This window comes from Ochlerotatus camptorhynchus, unplaced genomic scaffold (assembly GCF_037179485.1).
Source record: "Ochlerotatus camptorhynchus isolate MF236.1 unplaced genomic scaffold, CSIRO-AGI_Acam_v1.1 ptg000330l, whole genome shotgun sequence".
Taxonomy (NCBI): Eukaryota; Metazoa; Arthropoda; class Insecta; order Diptera; family Culicidae; genus Ochlerotatus; species Ochlerotatus camptorhynchus.
Window position 1 is genome coordinate 3,589,313 of NW_027040818.1, and position 19,794 is coordinate 3,609,106.

Genomic DNA, 19,794 nt, shown 5'->3' on the forward strand with positions numbered 1-19,794 from the left:
CTGTTTGGTATTAGAAAGGTACTAAGAAGAAATAAAATGCTAGAAATGCAACGAGTGACACTAACTACATTTAACAAATCAGGTTATCAAAATATTTGTAGTCCATTGCTGATTTGTGGAGTAGTGTTAAGCTAAAATAAGACTTGTTCAATCTCTAGATCAGCTTACTTATTGAGGTTTAATTATCGGGATACAATTAGCTTCATGCACTACTAATCAACTATATATTCAGCCTGCTGTTAATGAGCTTTGTACACCTTAAATCAACCAATAATCAGTTTCTGCTATTGCTGTTCAGCTTGAATTGTTACTTGGGAACCAATGTTTATTTCTCGAAGAGCATATTTCTTAGTTTGCCGTACAAGTTTCGACTGTATTTTCTATCCTTGTAGGCTAAGTGTAACCCTATCACAAAATTCATTATTTACCAAATTTACTTGCATACAGATTTTGGCATTTCTACGCAAATGAAACCATGAACATTTATTTTAAATTTGAGTTAGGCTCTAGGGTCAAAAACCAGAGCTCTTGTGCCATCATTGATCTCTAATTCACACAAGTTTTTTTTTTTTTTTTAATTTATTAATTCACATTTTTCTATGCCAATTACTAGCGAATCAAAACTCTCCTACATAAACAGACCACACAAACTGCCAGGCGACATTATTTCCTTATTTTTCGCCCCCTTTCGATACGTTGATACTGAAGTCATCGGTTGAGTCGCATCCTCAGCAAATTCATTCCATAAATTGTAGCATCGATGGTACCGGGGGGATTTGCAGCCACACAGAAACCTGTTTCCATGAAAACAAAACACTCTTGCATCTTCCACTGGTGCCTTTGTGTATAAAGAACAGAGAGCGAGCGAGAGAATGCGCGAAAGCAATCAGCTACAAAACATCGCCACACACTGCTTAGGTGATTCCCAGTTCTTGATCTTCGCGTCTTGGTCTTTCATTGCGGCATTAATCAGCAGTTCGTAATCAGCGTCCCATGATGAGACATCTTCTGTGCTTAGTGTTTGCTAGCTTAATTTGTGCCTTCCATCATGCAAGATCAGAGGAGTTTGTCATTCCCGACATAGAATTTGAGTATCTGCAGCCGCGTGGCTTCCGGGCCAGTATCCCTGGTAGGTGCGATTCATTATCTAAATGTCCATTGTTTGTGAACATGGCGCTGGTCGAATTTGCAGATATTCCCGGAATCAAGCTGTTTGCGTTTCACGCTCGTATGAACAAACCTTTCGAGCAATTCGAGGAAGGTGACTTTGCAGAGGATGTGAGTGAACCGGAAGATGGCCGGTGGGTATTTGAGACCAAGAAGGCCATCAGGGATGATCAAATCATTTACTACTGGGTCTACGTACAGCATGAAAATCGTTCTTACTGGCTATCGAATCAGCAGCATACCGTGGAAAAGCAACCGACACCTAAAGGAACGAAGCCTACTACAACCACAACTACGACCACGACGACGACGAAAATTCCCACTACTACTAAGCCGCCATGTGCTCCGTCGGTTACGACCGTGAATGGTAAGGCCAGTTGCGGAGGGGAAATGATCTTTGAGGATACCTTCCAGACTTTGGATCTGAAGAAATGGCAGCGGGAAGTGCGGATTCCGTTGGATACGGAGGTGAGTTCGTAATAACGGCCTTATCCTATCTCTTACACTGAACCAAAACATCCGCAATACTCTGAATGATTATTGCATTGCTAGAGCCCTTTAACAATATGCATTCGAATTTCGGATGATTTTCTTATGGTTGAATTCGTCGTCAGAGGATAAACATCCATATGACTGTCATCCAAATACAGAATGATTTTCGTTTTAAAATTAGCTATGCAACATATGGCACTCAGAGGACAAACATTTAAGAATAGTGTGACATGCAAGTGCTTTTAATTAGATTTATAATTTGATTATTTACATTTCCATACTGAAAAGCCATAATAAGCCATTCCATTATGGATACAAAATTTTTTCGTGATGGAGAAAACCTCCTCCACCACGAACTAGCCAAACATTGTTTTTCATCCTTTATCTATGTTCGTAACAGCTCTGATAGCGATGCATATGCTTCCACCTCGTTTGTCAGCTCAGATCAGCAAATGACGTTCGATAGAATTATTTACATCATCGTTTTGAATGATTTGCGTTATGGGGCTGAACCAATACCATATGCATTTCCATTTAGTATGACAGTCATTCTACAGAGAGCATTACGCATTTCAACTGAAGGTCATATCCCTTCTCATAACAATTTTCATCCTGTATTCGAGAGGAAAATCATCTAATTCCAAAACACCCGTCATCCGGTTGCAGCCATCATTCGAAAAAGCGATTTCGGTGTTTTGTTTTGAATGGTCCTAGGCTTCATTCGATCAGAGGATGATGTTTGTGCACAGTGTAGAACGGTATTAAAAAAGGTTAACATGTCACCTTAGACATGTCAAAAATTCAAAACAATGATCGAATTTCATAATTTGATTTTTTTTTTAGAAACCTTAAACACAATTTTTTTTTCTCCAGATTCTGGAATTTTAAAGCATCGGCTTCAGCAATACCTTAACTTATTTTCGTCAGGGTGGTAAACAAAGTCCTAGAGCACTCAAATTTGACCAATAGATACTCTGAAACACAATGTATCCACATGCCAAAATTGAGCTCTCAAGGACTTTGTTTATCCCCCTGACGATAATAGAATAAGGTATTGCCGAAGCCGTCTTTCACCCTACCTAAACTCAGGCAATAATTAACATATACGCACTTAGAAATTATCACCGAATTTGGAAATTTTAATCAACAGCTGAACTGTTCGGTAAAATTTGAACAATTACAAGATTTGATTATTTGAACAAGATTGAACGTTGGAAGAACTTTAAAACGAAGGTTTTACCGAACGTTCAGCTGTTTAGATTGTGGTACAAGTAGGGGAATTTACGTATTCTCGGCAACCTAAGCAGCGACCTTGTTTCTATAGCCTTTTTCTCTAAGGAACGCACACATATGCAGTATTGGTTTGTTTACAATCTTTTGCTGCCAGCTGCTCTAACAATTTCAGTCGAAAGAATTGTCAAAAACTGTTTTGAAACGAAGCTCCAATCTTCTCTAGTGAGAGCGAGTATTGTCGGCAACCAGTTTTTCTTCGGCAACCGTTCCATTTGAACTGCATGTAAATCTGCTGTTCTATTATCGGCAACTCGAAATCATCTACAATTTGTAGTGCGTGTGTTTCATTTCAAGAAAACCTTGCTAGATTGCTTTTTCTCAGTGGTAAAAATATAGTCAAATTGAAGCTGAAAGCATAAAGAATCGTTTGCATGCGAAGTGTTTTCGTAAGAAAATCCAGTGAAAATAGTGTTTCAATTTGGGTTGCCGAAAATAGTCTGGCATGCCGAAGCCGTCATTTCCCCTACAACAAAACCGAACACGGCAATAAAAGCTGAATGTGTAATAGGAGAAAAAGCTTCCATACACACTTAGAAATTATCGCCGACTTCGGAACTACCGAAATCTGAACAGCTGAACTTTTCGGTAAAATTTATGCAATTCAATTCAATTGCTTTTCAGCTACTTTGAAACTAAATCTCCACTAAAATTAGAAGATTTGATCATTTAAACAAGGTTGAACATGTTTTGATATTATTTTCAAATTCAATAGCCTTTGAAATGAAGATCAAAGTTTTACCGAACGTTCAGCTGTTCTGTTTTCGGTAAAATTTACCGAACACGGAAACAAAATCTTAGTGTGTACACACTTAATCTAACTCGGTAAAATCTCCAACACCCGATTACCTCGGCATTTACTTTTCCTGATATCTCTGCAAAATATCTGTTTGTTAGCTGATATCTCAGCAAAATGTTATTTGTTAGCTGAGTCCGGCAATTGTTTTACTGAATCTCGGCAAAATAAATTTGCAGAATAACTCGGCAGTTGGAATATTGGCGAAAAAAATTAAGTGTGTATACAAATGATAACTGGCTTATAAGCCATGTTGTTAACGTAAATAGGTTTGATACCGTAACTGCTGTAATTTACTGATTCGGAAGCTTTGTGGTAGAAGGTCAGAATAGCAAAAGGTACGGGTATACTAAAGAGGCTGAATTTATAAAGAGATGACATGTCAAAATTGGAACAATCGATTGTCTGTCAAAGTCATAGGAAAAATCATTCCAATCGAGCAGAAGACCTGTCAAATGGATAAGATGTCGCCTCTTTATAAATTCGAGCTCTTTAGGATTACTTTTTTTGTGCATTAATTTATTTGTACAGGCTCAATCGAAAAAACTTTACAGAGCCAAGTTATCATTTGCGTTTTACATAATTAATGTCTTAAATCTAGAGTTAAAAGAATTGAACCGATCACTCGTGGTCGTCTCAAGGTTAGTAGAGATTTACAGTTTTATGGATAGGGAGAGGGAGAAGGAGGTTTGAGATATGATTTAAAAAAAAAAACACTCTATAAAGTACAAACTAAACGCAAGGTTAGTCAAACTTACAATCTACCGAAACTGATATCGAATAAAGACGGGACGTATCCCGAAGTCAAGCCGGCAAAGGATAAACGTGCTCGTGCGATGAATTACGTGCATGTAAAGGAAGCGAAATCTCGAAGTCTGCTAGGGAAGTCTGGGTGAAGCTGGAAGCGGCGTTTGAAGCCAACGAACTTCAATGAAAACGCTGATTACGACGAGTCTTTCGAACAAGGAAAGTGTATATGACCCAGATCGTGTTTACTGCACACCAGCTCAGAGACATTGGAGTTGAGATATGAAGAATGGGTAGGGACACTTCTACTTGCAGGACTCCCGGAGGAATATCGGCCAATGATTATGGCAATCGAGAAATCTGGATCGAAGATCATTGGTGACAGTATAAACAGAAGGTCCTGAAGAATCGTGCTCAACTTTTTGGCTCAGCTATGGTACTATTTTCGGTACCAAGCTGATCGATGCACCCCTCGAAACATAGGAAAATCCACGAACCCCTCATTTTATCTGTCAAACTTGCATAGCGAATCAAAACAAACATAGTGTAGTACTAGAATTTAGACTAGAATGGGGTACGTTAATCGATATGCTTGGGACCAATAGGCTAGTCAAGTAGTGAGCTAATTTAAAATCGTTAGTTTCCACCGGTTGGAATTCTGGACAGCATTCTTCGGAAGGAAGACGTTCCCAAACAAGCACAAGCAAACTATCGCAACTGTAATTCATGATAAATCGAAGCGTTTGTTCTGGTTTGCTGAGCGAGGTAAGCCGGTGGCGATGTCTTTGGTGTATTACTCGAGTAATTTCAATACCTGGCAAAAGAGAATGGGGCACCAAAACTGGAATGTATTGAAGCAACTCAAGAATGGTTTGGCCACAGAGATTCAGTTTCCATACGAGAACTGCGTTATCTGTGCAACATCATTTCAAGAACAACATGTGAAAAGGGCATACGAGCTTTTGTAAACAAACCTTCTTAAGTCCTTTTCTCGCCACGCAAACCATCAACATCAGCCTTTCCCCTTCCCGATAAAGTTGTTGGTTTACGTGAGTGACCCTCGGTGGGCGAGAAAAGGTCCTACAAAAGTTTGTGTACAAAAAGTTCGTATGCCCTTTTCACATTTGGCTCTTGATTTTTCATTTCCGAAGCAAGTAAGCCCACTGATGTACTTGAGGGGGTACATTCAGGGGGCACATTGCGCATCTCGAATCGAAAGACATTTTGTACGAACGCTTTCGTTTCGAGATGCGCAATGCGGCCCCAGATATTTGCGAACCCATGGAGATAACATCGCTCGGTGGCAGTAAGTACTACCTGTCACTGGAAGAAGAGGTTCTGAATGCGTTCCACAACACGTCGGAGCGGCAGACGGGACAAAAACTGAATATTCTACGTACTGATAATGGAAAAGACTTCATCAACAAGTCATTCGAAAAGCGTTAGAAAATACTTGGAATCCGACATCAGAAGCCCTGAAGTTGACAATACTCCGGAATCAAACGGATTGGCAGTGAAGGTAAACCGCACCATCGTAGAGCGAGCGCGGTGTTTATTGTTTGAGGTAATGTTACCGTAGAATTTTTGGGCTGAAGCTGCGGCTGCAGCAGCGTACCTTGGCAGCCGTTTTCCAACCACAAGATATTGTCTAACAATAGAAGATACTTGGAGCGGTCGCTAACCAGATCTTTCTCATGGGCGTTCCTTCGGAGCCAAAGCAATGGCTTATGTATCGAAGCAGCAAAGAGAGAAGTGGGACGCCTAATCCCATAAAGCTGTACTGGTTGGATGCGAGGAACAAACGAAGGCGTACAGATTTTATAATCCTTCTACGAATAAAATATTCAAGAGTCACCAACAGCTTGCAGGAGCTGCAGGAGCGATGAATCAGCAACCGAGTGTGCGTACATTCATCAATCTGGATTTTGACGTATAAGTTGAAGAGACTGTCGTTGATGAAGATACAGATCAAGTTGAAGATGTAGAACACCCCGAAGGAGTACCGAACGATGGTGAACACATGGGTGAATCCGATGTGTCAGTATTATTCCCAAGTTGAAGCTAGTGAAGATGAAACATTCAGATGATGCAGCTTGTGACCTGACAATTATGGCGCTCTCTCCACGACAAAACTCAAATCTGAAGAAGAAAGCTAAAGCAACTCGACTGAAGAGTCCAATGACAGTAGTCTAGATAATAAATTGATATTAATAAACCCAGTTTACATTAGTCACTCTGCACCAGGACTCTACATTTTCGAGTTTTGTTTCTCTCATACAACACGGATAGAAATCTCCTTATACCTTTTGGCAAATTTCCATTGCTGATTATTCATAAATTGTATAAGTCAACTAATAAGCAGACGTCTTGCAAAAAGTTAATAAAGATCATGTGTCAAATGACATGTATAAGCGGTCACACATACCTTTTATGCATTCTTATAGGACCTATGTGGTTTGTCTTATGGAATGTATAAGGCTGATGCTTTGGCAAAAATGTATAAGTGAAACACATGAATTAGGGTAGAGAACTACTTCGGTCTAAACGCCGATTTTGGTCCTATCGAGCAGAAAACTTATAAATCCATGATTTCAGAGTTAACAAGTCAATTTGGCGTTTGGTACGATAATTTAGTTAATAAGCTACTGAATAAAGTCAATGAGAACGCGTGATATGAAGGTTTGCACCCATAATTCCCACAAACAAAAGAAGTTCTCCGACCGAATCAATTTTTTTCTTTATCAGATAGGCCGAAGTGAATTCATTGGCGTTTCAATGCGTAAGGCCGAGTTTAGAATCCGTAGGCCGAGTTTGGCGTCAAGAAGCAGTGTTAGACTTATAACAATATCTAAACAATTTGTTTCTTTACACACTTAGAAAAAAAATCATGTAAATTTAGGTGCTCTGAGACTGACATATACGAGCGTTAATTTTCACATAAAATTGAGTCATAAATGACGCAAAATTCAGCTCAATCAAACGTACTTTTCGTCGAGTAACGAACTTTTCAGTCTCGGAGCACTTAATTTTACATGACATGTTTGTTTACGTCTCATCCTTTATGTCAAAGATGGATTCCCCAACAAACAATTGATAGTCACAAATAAGCATACCCATTGAATAAATGCTGTATAACAGTGTACAATGCTGAATAAAACAAGATGTCGAATTATGTGCTGAAAAAAGCTCATTGAGATCGATAGATGCGCCTTTATTCCACCGTTTGCTCTGATATGATTAATTTACTTATTAAAAGCTTTATAAACGTTGACTGTCTTCCTGATTCAGAACCAGAAGTTTGATCTAATAACAAACTAAATAAGTTTCACATACATTGTCGCTTTAATTCGACTGTTTCCAATTGCTTTAATAAAATGCTTTATTTAGACGTCTTATAAATGTTTTCTAGCTCCATTATTAGATTTCATTGCATCGCTTTACAATATTGCTGTATAAAGGTGAATACAGTCAGCAAAATAGCTCTTATACCACTATGCGTCCATGTTTTAGTTGAATGATTTGTAAATGCTTTATAAACGACGTATTAGATTCATTATTCCACATCACTGCCCAAAAACAATTCAGAGTCACAAATAAGCATATAGATTGAATAAATGCTTTATAACAGTGTACAATGCTGAATAAAACGGGTTGTCAAATTATGTGCTCAGAAAACCTCATTGAGATCGATGATGCGCCTTTATTTCGCAGATTGCTCTGATTTGATTAATATACTTATTAAAATCTATATAAACGATGACTGTCTTCCTGATTCAACACCAGAAGTTTGATCTAATAACATACTGAATAAGTGTAATTTGCACATACATTGACGCTTTAATCCGACTGTTTCAATTGATTTAATAACATGCTTTATTATACGTCTAATAATTGTTTTCAAGCTCCATTACTAGATTCCATTGCATTGCTTAACAATATTGCTGAATACAGGTGAATACAGTCAGCATAATAGCTCTTATACCACTATGCGTCCATTTTTTAATTGCATGCTTTATAAATGCTTTACAAACGGCGTATTCATTCATTATTCCACAACAGTTCTTCAGGCTAACAACAAAACGAAATTGGTAGCATAGTGGTTACCGTTTCCGCTTTCCAAGTAGAAGGTCGCGAGTTCAATCCCAGCCTCAACCCTTTTTTTATTTATGTTCTACTCCTAATTAATTTAAATCGTAATCATAAATCGTATCACTCACGACAACCAATTCATAGATTTATAGAAAAGAATAGCATCCTTTCCATCGAAATTAGATAGATGGAGAGGTAACGTTGGTCTAATGTTAAACAACTATGAATGAATTAATCATTCTCACATCTCCTTGAATTAGCTAGAGTTACGGCTGGAAGTGCTGATAGGTTTTCAGATTCAAGCTTTTATTGCTTATTTAGCTGCTCATATGATGTATTCTAGGATAGCTCAGATGGCAAGGCAAGCGGCTGGTGATCGGAAGGTCATGGTTCGAATCCCATTTAACGACATGTGTGTGTATGTATGTATGTATGTAATAAGTTCGACAGAAATAATGACACAACAATCACTAACGAAAACAACCCTGCTCCGGCCATTCTTATTTTCGGATTAATTATCCCGTAGTTGAATAATCGTTTAATAAATGTATAATGATGTAATAATTAAACATTATTTCACATGAGAATCAAGCGTCTTTAATATATACCTTACCATCGCTGTTTAAGAAAGTACAGATGGTCTAATAAACGCTGAATAATCAAAAATTTGATCGAATAAGCTCTGTTACAACTTTTGTAAGTCGAATAAAAGCTTCTCGACATACCTTATTCAACACCAAATATTTCGATGTTGTGGTTGAATAAATTCTCCAGATTTGTGTGAACAAAGCCTGAACAGAAGTTATTATTAAAAATAGTACAAGTATTATTAAGCATGAAGTGGAATAAAATCGTCAAGAAGTCGTTTCTTCAATAGGCAATTGTTTGTTGGGTCCGTCACGTGTAGAATTAGGTATTTCTAGGTGTGTAGGATAAGAATTGTGAAAGGTGTGTGCTTGCATGATTTACCTATTTTAGAATTACCTATAATCCACATCAGAACCTCATTTCCTTCAATTACTACTCCATCGCAGCACACACCTATATATCAAATTGTACGGTACGTACAGAAAGGTAAATAAATTTGGAAGCCATAAGTAATAATAACATTCCGTTTGGTGCTAAACTGCGCTAGATTAAGAAGACTAGGTGCGGGTTGTGCTTAATAAGCCGGAAATGGGGTAGTTAACCCTAAATAATTGATTTTCGTTTCGTGAACATGTTCAACACTTCATTTCTACAATGCCTAGCTAGACTATCAGCAAGAAACGAAATTGAAAAAAAAAAAAGCACGGTTAGAAGGAAAGGCTGGCTGTGGATCCTCTCATCTTGCTCATCGCTTTCAATGCAAGTAACGTCGATTTTGTAGTTAAACGAAACTTCATGATGGCTTTCAACCCCTTTCACGAGCACTCTATCACCGCTCTTTCAAGTTGTTTAAAATGCGTTATGTCCCGCTATCGTTAATTTTTTTAGGTTAATATGTGGATGGAAGATAAATTAAACATATTACGTGTAATCTTCAAGTGTTTTCACGTGAGAAATGCTTTAAATAAATATTTTCATTTTCCGTCATATAGGGGAGATGGCTCTAATGTTGACCTATGGATCTAAGATTGGGACCATCGCTAAAAATCTGCTATTTATCAATTTTATCTAGATGAACACGTCATTGGGACAGTACTAAAGGAAATTTTTGGTCGCTATTGAAAATTAAATCGATTGCTGAATTTATGTATGCACACTTAGAAAATTTCATGTAAATTTAGGTGCTCTGAGAGTGACATATACGAGCGTCAATTTTAACATAAAATTGAGTCATAATAGACGCGAAATTAAGCTCAATCAAACGTACTTTTGAACTTTTCAGTCTCGGAGGGCTTAATTTTACAGGACATGTTTGTTTACGCCTCATTCTTTATGTCAAAGATGGATTCCGTCACGTGTAATGTTAGGTATTTCTAAGTGTGTGGGCTCAAATTAGGGGCATTAAAGCCGACATTACATCCATTTCCCCTACGTCATGAAACCTCCGTTGATGTGTTTCATGAAAGACGAAACTATCAAAGTCGCCCGTCCGTTTTACCGTAGCTTGAAAGAAAGTTCAATGGAGCGACGGGAGAAAGAGATACAAGCGATTGAACATTTCGACAGTGAGCATGCATAAGGGCCTATACGCGATGATCGATTCTCTTCGTCGATTTTCTCTTTTGTTAATAACTCGCTAGATTTAACGTTTCTCGGTGCGTTTGCTGTTGCTTTTGATAGCCAATACGACCTGTTGCTACTCTGCATTGAACAAATTCTAGAAAAATGTTTCGCTTAGCTGTGGCAATGCAAAGAGAAAATCGATGAAGAGAATCGATCATCGCGTATTCGCCCTTATGCATGCTCACTGTCGATTTGTTTGTGCTCGTCGACTGAGGTTCTAGAATGATGCGAAGCTGTTCGACTTTAACAGAAAAAGAAAGTCAGCAATTTCTTCGCCGCATCGATTTGGTCGATAGAAGCTGATATTGTGACACATAGGGTTGTCTTTATTTATCCTTCCAAGAGATTATGGGCCTTTGCTTAATTGGAACGATATCGTACACGGCGAATGAAAACGACTCAAATTTGAGTTTAGTTCACTCATAATCGCCAAAAGTGCAAGAACTCAGCGATGAGTAAACTTGCCTCATGTTTTCCCAGGTTTTTCCAGGGAAAAATTCCTGAATTTGAGAAAAGTAAAGATTGGATTCACTCAGTCTATTGGTACTACTCCGAGACTGAATCAAATTTTCGTCAATTTCCTCATTTTCCGGCAGATTTTTTAGGTTTTCCACAGGAAACCATAAGACAAATTTTACTCATCGCTGAGTTCCTGCACTTTTGGCGATTATGAGTGAACTAAACTCAAATTTGAGTTGTTCTCATTCGCCGTGTAGCAACCAAAAAACAAGAGTGAAAATTTTCACGTTCATGTTTCAAGAATTTTTCCGTTCGTGTTGTTGAAGATTGAAGAAATTCAAATATCAAAGTCAAATGGAACGATTCGGCATTATCAAGCTTAATGGATCAAATTATTCAACCTGTAAAACGAAATTAGAATTCCTGCTGATTCGGGAAGACCTCTGGAAATACGTAGCTGGGAAACGACCAGAACTCGGTGCAGAACTTAGGCCAGCAATGTAGCAGCAGTTGAAGCGTGAGACAGCCGAGACGAGAAGGCGCGTGCGACAATTCTAGAGTAACATTTGAAATGGGCCTATGTCCAAAACGTAAACAAATCGGGTTTTGATACCATTCTTTAGCACCGCTTGATAGCTACTAATCGTGTAAGAAAGTTCCGCATAATCGAGAAAAATCATTAAAAATAACTCGATTTTCGAAACGGCCGATCAACGAAATTTTTCGATTCATTTATAGGCCCGCACACTAAAACGGCCAACCATTCATTTATTTCATTTCATTGTTAAGCCTAGTGACGTAGAAGGGCCGATGATTGAAAAATTTCAAACCAAAGCTAGGCCCTACTGCTTGAGGCAGGGCCGATGATTTGTTTTGAATTTATTTGACGTTGCGAAAAGGCTTAGCAAAGGGCCTACCATTTCTGATGACAAGCACAACGGCTTAACAAAAAGGGCCAATCCATTGAAAGATTCACAAAAAAGGCTTATTAATTTATGAAATTATATTGTTATCGATTTTCATATATTTTTGAAAGGTTTTCGCATATTTTGGATGTTGTATACTGAGATACAGTTACTATTGTTATTGTGAACAATATAAATGCCTAAAATACTTCAATTTTCTTAAATATGAATTGAATAGAGGCGGCCAAAATTTAAAATTCATTTTCTGGTTTGTTTACGTTTTGGACATAGGCCCATTTCAAATGTTACTCTAGAATTGGCCTTTTGCTTGAGGACAGTCAGTTAAACCTTATCAAAGGGTCCAAAGGAGACATGGGACCTGTTGAGAGGACACTATGAGAAGGCAGCACTAACCTCGAAGGTTTCGTTACTCAAGAGGATTTGTGATAAAAGATATTCTGATGACGAGGAGAGGACATCGAACGACATCAACACGTGTTCGAAATAGTGGCGCTTTTCGAGCGGCTGGCGATGGTGGGCCTGGAATTGGACTATAGTCTGCAGGTGGCCATGATACTCCGTAGCTTACCGGAATCTTTCAACACTTTAACTACGGCGCTGAAGAGCAGAGCAGACGGCGAGCTCACTCTAGAATTGATTAAATCCAAGCTAGTGGACGAGATGTCGAAGAACTTTTTTATATAACCGTTGCATTGTTTTAATATAACTGATGAGTTTTCTAAAGATTGATACTCGATTAGCTGGAGTATATAAGTAAAATTTGCGGCAGAATTTTGAATATCAGTGGTGCCTTTACGATTTCAATGTCATTTGCGCACTGACATTGAGGAGAAGGATATTGATATTCTAACTGTGTGAACTGATACTGACATCAGGTGGCTAGTGATATTCTGCATTTTGAAGGTATTGATATTGACATTTTGCAGAACTGCCTGTAGCGTACAACAAACATTTTTCAGAATGAAAATATTCGTATAAAATCATTACATGATAGTTAATTAGGACCGTCAGTTGTAACTACAGTCTCCGTTCGATTTTGTCTACGCGTCTCCAATGTCTTTAATTAGATTGTGCTCTACAGGTGCAAATTATAAACTCTGATTAATATTTTTCCTAAATAGTCCGGATAATTGTGAAGCTTTGGGACATTTGTTTTCCTTGTAATTAGTCAAAATTAACCGTTCATTTCTCCCAGTCTGCAGAGTTTGTCTCCTACCAGGATTTACCGGAGAATAGCTACGTCGCCGGAGGTCACCTTTTCATCGTTCCGACGCTGCTCAACATGAATCCGGACTTCAACGAGGAACGCATTCGCACCGGCGAATTGGTCCTTTCCGGGTAGGTCCGGACTTTACACTTTCACCCAATATTATTTTAAGGTTATGAACACGTTTGCCCGCTTGGCTATAACTTACACTCCCACCTTGTGTATCCTCTAATTTATAATTATGACTTGGCTTTCCTAACGATCCTTTTCTTTATCCAACCGGTTACACGGGAAGGGTGCGCCCATCAGGCACACTTCCGGTGAATCCGGAGCCCGGTTCCTATGAATAATAAATTACTTCATTATTTTACGGTCCATGTGGTAGCACCACGTGTGGGAGGGTGTTTACGAATTATTCATGTTTGATGGGTCTGTTGTTCTTTTCCGTTTCGCCACACCCGCAGTTGCAAATCACCCACCAACAATGAGTACGAGTGTCGTCGGAAGGCAGCCCTCTCCATGATTCTACCGCCGGTGGTTTCCGCGAAGCTGAACACCAAAAACAGCTTCCACTTTCGGTACGGTCGGGTGGAGATCCGAGCCAAACTGCCCAAGGGAGATTGGATTTTTCCACGTAATATGTGTTTTTTGTTGCTTTAGAGCTCGGTGATGGTTGCGAGAATTCCGATACACCAAGAATGAAGGGTTGATGGTCTGGAATTCTTCGGTCGTCACTGTAACGCCACCCTAATCCATACAAATCGTTTGCTTTGCGTTCGCAGAGTTGCTCCTGCAGCCGGCCGAGAACTACTACGGCTACGCAGATTTGGCCTCGGGCATGCTGCTGGTGGCTCACATCCTATCCAACGAGAATCTGATAACGCGGGAGGGCATCAAGATTGATGGGCATCGGCTGCGGGGAGGCGCTATCGTATCAACCCGGGCCCAGCTTCGAACTGCCTTTCTCCGAGCGAACATATTGGAGCAGCATTTCAGCGATAACTTTCATACTTATGGACTTATCTGGAAGCCGGACAGCATCAGCCTAACCGTGGATGGATTCCAGTATGCAACCTTGAGGGACCGCTTCAAATCGTACGGTGTGGACAGTAATCTCACGCAGGCGAATCTTTGGAATCCGGAAAATGCAATGTCGCCGTTCGATCAGGAGGTAATTGGTTTCTGAGTAGAACTCAGTCCACAGTGTCATTACAATTCTGCTACACCCATTTACAGTTTTACCTTTCGCTTGGAGTGGGGGTCGGAGGCGTGACGGATTTTCCGGACTACACCGTGACCGGTCCGATGAAACAGCCAAAGCCGTGGAACAATACCAGCCCCAAGGCGGAGTACTTCTTCTACCAGAATAGGAACGTGTGGTTCCGAACGTGGACGGACCCCGAGTTGAAGGTTGACTACGTTCGAGTTTATGCGTTGTGAGGAAGGGGAAATTGCGAGAGCTAATAGACTAACCGATTGCTTCATTAAAGAAGAGATACCCTTTAATATTTGATGACGTCTTACGAAAAGTTTTAATCCAACGGAATACGCAGAAAGGTGCGAAATGCTAATTGCGGCGGATGTCTTTTTCCGAGTAACATTTCGTAATGCTAATTAACATGTCACCCTTGTTTGATGATACCTGTTTAATTACATTTTGACGAAATGGAAACAAATTTGAGAAAGTTTGGCGGAATATTTACACGTGCTCGTATTTTGCAGCATTAGGTGCCTCGACAGTCTCACTCGGTGCTTTTCCTCTTTCGGGTGATGTACATTCGAGTAAGCAATTGTAATTATTTATGGAAGGTTTGATGACATAAAAGGTTCGAGCTGCACAATGCAGATTCCAAACACGGCTCTTGGTACGGTACACTAAAAAAGATTGAGAAGATCTGTATACAGTCAATTCTCCAGAACTAGATATTGAAGGGATCATCGAGTTATACAATTATCGACTTATAGAATAACAAAATTTTTTTTTGTTCGTGCTTAATTTTGAGAAAAATCCCAAATTACCTACTTCTTCTACTGTAATATCTGTTATTATTTATCTATATATTGCCAGTTCAGAGAAAAATTAGCATTTGACGTCAGATTTGACAACCGAAATTGACAATCGTCACTGACAGCTGCTTTTGGGATTTTCGAACAATGAACCAAAATCGTTTCTTGAAGACCGAGTTGGAGACCTTGTTCGCATGACAACACATAAAACATTCAATGCTACATTTAAAACAAAAAGTCAGATGGAAGTTGGCAAGATAAATTGAAGAAATCTGAAGTTATTTCAATAGAAAAGTAAATGAAAACTTCATTTCAGCGCATTGGCACTAGAAGATCCGCCAACCAACCTCAGTGTTTTTTTTTTTTGCAAGCATATAATAAGAGGATAGGAGGAAAGTTGATTTTCTTGCACAAGAGGAATTATACTCACGGGCCCCAAGGATACAAGAAGAACGCTGAAATTGTTTAATGACCTTTCAATAAAATTATGATTTGCGTTAGTGTACTGTTGAACGTGATTGAAAGGAAGCAAGAAAATAAAATAATTTGGCAGCGGGTTCCGAACTAGGCATGAGCATGAGCATGATTGACTGCACGGTTGCTACTCTGTTATTGCCAGACCAGGTGTAATTACACAGAGAACCAATAGACGAGGCTTGGGACTAGCAATCATCTTCAATGTATAAAAACTGGTGATCTCGAATTAGGCAATACCAGCGCCAGCCGCGCCTGAAAGCAGGTCAAGCAAGGAATGGGCAGGAATGTGTTGACATGACACTCGCTTTGATGGAAGCCGAGGAGTCCTCTGCACTTCCACGAGGAATCACAGGGATGTTGGGTAAGAGGGGTGGGTTAGCAGCAGGGTTAGTTTTGGTAAACGATAAGCTGAATTGATGTCCTAACGATCGTATAACGTGAAGGAGCTTGGGATTGAACCCAAGGTCTTCTGCCCAGTAAGCAAAAACTTTTGCTACTAGGCAAACGAGCTCCTTTTTAATCATCGAGTTGCTGTTATTACCATGTAGTCATATTAACAAAACGATTGACGAATCTTGATGTGGATGGGCTTGAGATTAGACTCAGGATGTTCTGCTCAGTAAACAAAAACGGTTGCTCTAAGGCCACCGAGCCCCACATATCACATCATACCGTTACTCAAGTTATTATAACTATTCAAACCCGGCACCGACGACAACGAAAGGTTTAGCAAAATACACGATAAACAAGCGATCTTACCATACATTTTTAATATGAAAGGACCTGGGACCGCGTTTTTCTGCTCAGTAAGCAAGCCACTGCAACCAACGATCATTCAAATCCGAAAACAAAAGGCTACGAAAAAGTATTTAGGCCTTGATTAAATTCCACTATCACGCGACGTTCAATGTTTCGATTTGCTCTTTACGCATTGTGCAGGCAATCATAACAAGCTATGACCGACGTGACGATTGTTTAAAGTAATATGAGTAATATGAGTATTATTGTACGAATTACATTACATTGTAGAAGTTACCTCATTATTCTGCAGCGCCATCGGTTTTTATTTCTGGATCTTGAGCAGGGGGAACGACACTCATTTGGATGTATTTTTTCAGTCTAGTAATTACTTAGGATTTTCGGGGAAAAACATAATTGATGGGATTTTTTTGAGTGTGTCGTGTTGACGAAAATAGAGCAGGGATAGAAAAAATAGATGGGAATAGATCAGGCAATTGATGTGATGTGAGGGGTGTTAAAAAATTTCAGTGGGATACGAGTCTGAACGCGAAGAGGATAGGTGTAAAAAGAAGAAAAATTTGCTGCAATGAAGCGTCTATGAATTACGTAACGCTTATAGGGGGAGAGGGAGTCACCTATATCGTTACGAATTATACATAGGGGAGGAGTAGTAAAGCTTTGCGTTACGTAACAAAGAGAACATTTTGTTTTTTTTTCGTTTCTTGATGTAAAGTTTGAAAATACAGGTCTTTTTTGACGTTTTTGGCAACGACAACGAAGGCTGTCATCCTGGGGGCAAGACAGCTATCGATCATGAGTAAAACCGAAGTTAATTTTGAGTAACTCTGAGTAGCTCACGCTGCTCAATGTCTTATATACCTACTCATAGCAACCTGATTGTTATATTAAAAATAATGCTGAAACCGATGCTGTCATGCAAAGTAAGTTGACGTGCTTTTTTTTTGTAATTTCTGTGCTGGGGCGGTTTGATAGATTCGGATTAGGCTAAAATAATTCATTAAATTTAATTCTTAGAGCAATATAGTTTGTGGCCTCCTGTTAGCGTTAAATTCAATCTTCTGTAAATTTTTTAATTGGACCGCTAAAATGCCTAAAATGGTCTCTTTTTTTTAATTTATTCAGTTTCTGATATTTATTCACCATTAAATACATTCAGTCAAACTTCACAATTGCTTGTTTTATTAAACTTTAATTCATTGCTAGAGGCAATACATCTGGCAACGCTTTTTCAATGATATATTTACGATTGCTGGCAAAGCGCTAAAGTTGAAGTGGTTTTTTTTCGCTGGCGAAGCTGGCCAGAGCTGACCTAATCTGGCCTAGAATCAGCAGCTACATAATATACCACAATCAGCAGTCAAGGACCAATTCTATTGACCACGAACGAAGTTTCAAGCTCAGATTGTACCTCAGGTAACCAAAAAGGAGCATTCCCCTTTTGGAACGGGTCACTCTAGTCTTTCCTGTATCGTCCTAGGCCGTGTCAATCCTCACCAACGAGGGAAGGCGCCTGAAAGGCATCCAAGCCCGGTAAAACCGTCGTGCAGTCAAACCACCACAGTAGCATTTCGTTTGTCCACAATTCGATTTGTTAAACGAGCGTTTCGATCTGTCAAATGTGCGAACAGATGCTTCAAACGAAATATGCTGTCAGACGATATTTCTTTGATCAGACAATCGAGACTGCTTTGTTCATTTTTGAGTAAATATGAGTAACTCAAATTTACTCGCTGCAAATATATTTACTCTGGGTGCAGCTGTCTTGCCCCCAGCTGTCATCACTAAATCTTGCTTTGAAAAATGGATCTGTTTTAATTTTATAAATTGAGATTTTTGCTATCCATGAACTTTTGAAAAGCAGGTACTCGATGGTACGCTGATCTTTTGTTTTTGTTTTGAATATTAATAATATAATGAATTACCTAAAAATAAAACAAAAATTAATTAAATGAAAAGGTGAGAGGGGGGGCGTTTATAGAGCATTCCGTAATAAATAGAGGGGGGTCATTTTCAGTGTAACGTTTTGTTCCAAACGGGGGGGGGGGTCAAAATATTGATTTTTAGCGAAACGGAATTAATGGACACCGCCCAACTATAATAACCAAAGCTCACAGCTCAAGTGCAGAAAACGGTTCCGCACCGAATAGGTCGAAACTGCACAGTAGGAGGAACGGGTGATGGCGATGGATTACAAGGTTCCGGTTAATATTCCCAGCTGTATTTGGACGGGAATTTGATTCGCAATATTCTCGCACAGAAATACATTAACCGGTGGGTGTCTTACTTCACCATTAGCTCTTGCTTATCCGAACCCTTGACCAGCAGCAGAGACAAGTAAAACTTGGGCCGAGTGGAAAAAATGACCTGAATCCCTTTTCCACCTGCTTGTCGTAGGGGGTTTAATTGGTAAGGCTTTTCCCGGGGCTAGAATCAGCAGTTCGAACGAAATCAACAGTTGCTTCGCGCCTGTTCGGCAACTTCCATGCTGCAACACACAGAGACCCGGGCTCTTATCCGTCGAATTCGATCGGTTTGAGTCCGGGAAATGGATGTGCGTTGCCGTCTAGCCGTCTCCTCCGTGATGCACTTGATGTTTTTTGTCCCCGAGACCGATTATAGGCGAGTGGTCCGTCATCTTTTTTTTAGTTTTCGCACCGATTTTTTACCGGCATGGCCAGCTGACGTTTACGTGGTGTTTGTTGTGGAGAGTGTTGTAAACTGACAGTGAGTATCGCAGAGTGCTTCGCGGTCGACCTGAAAACTTCGAGAAACTGCACGGCTTGCTTGACAATTTGTGTGCATGCAGAAGAGATAAGTTGGGAATAGAAAGAATAGATAGGATGGATTAAAATTTTGTGCACGTTGAAAATTATATGAGAGGTTTGGGTAAAAATGGGATAATCCTGAAGTGTCGTTCCCCCTGATCTTGAGTTGTTTTGGTGATATACTTAATTGCGGCATACTATTTTGGGCGCCCATATAGGCGTGTACTATGTAGGGTAGCTCATCTACGAAACTTGCAGAAACTCAAACGCAGCGTACGTCATCAGCGCCGAACGGAAAAAAAAGACAAAAAGAAAATTAAATCCTTCCTCTCGTTGTCGTGGTCCTTTGTCACTTCCGCTCGCACAGGTCGATGGAAAATTGGAACCCTTTTCTTCTCT

General features: G+C 39.6%; 1 protein-coding gene across 1 annotated transcript; it reads left to right on the forward strand.

Moving 5' to 3' along the window:
- Positions 1-956: 956 nt before the first annotated feature.
- GNBP1 (Gram-negative bacteria binding protein 1) lies at positions 957-14,876 on the forward strand. Its single transcript, XM_065230498.1, has 6 exons — positions 957-1,129; positions 1,193-1,635; positions 13,373-13,515; positions 13,849-14,018; positions 14,167-14,555; positions 14,621-14,876. The coding sequence occupies exons 1-6, from the start codon at positions 994-996 to the stop codon at positions 14,822-14,824; spliced, it is 1,485 nt and encodes a 494-aa protein (XP_065086570.1). The 5' UTR covers positions 957-993; the 3' UTR covers positions 14,825-14,876.
- Positions 14,877-19,794: the final 4,918 nt, after the last annotated feature.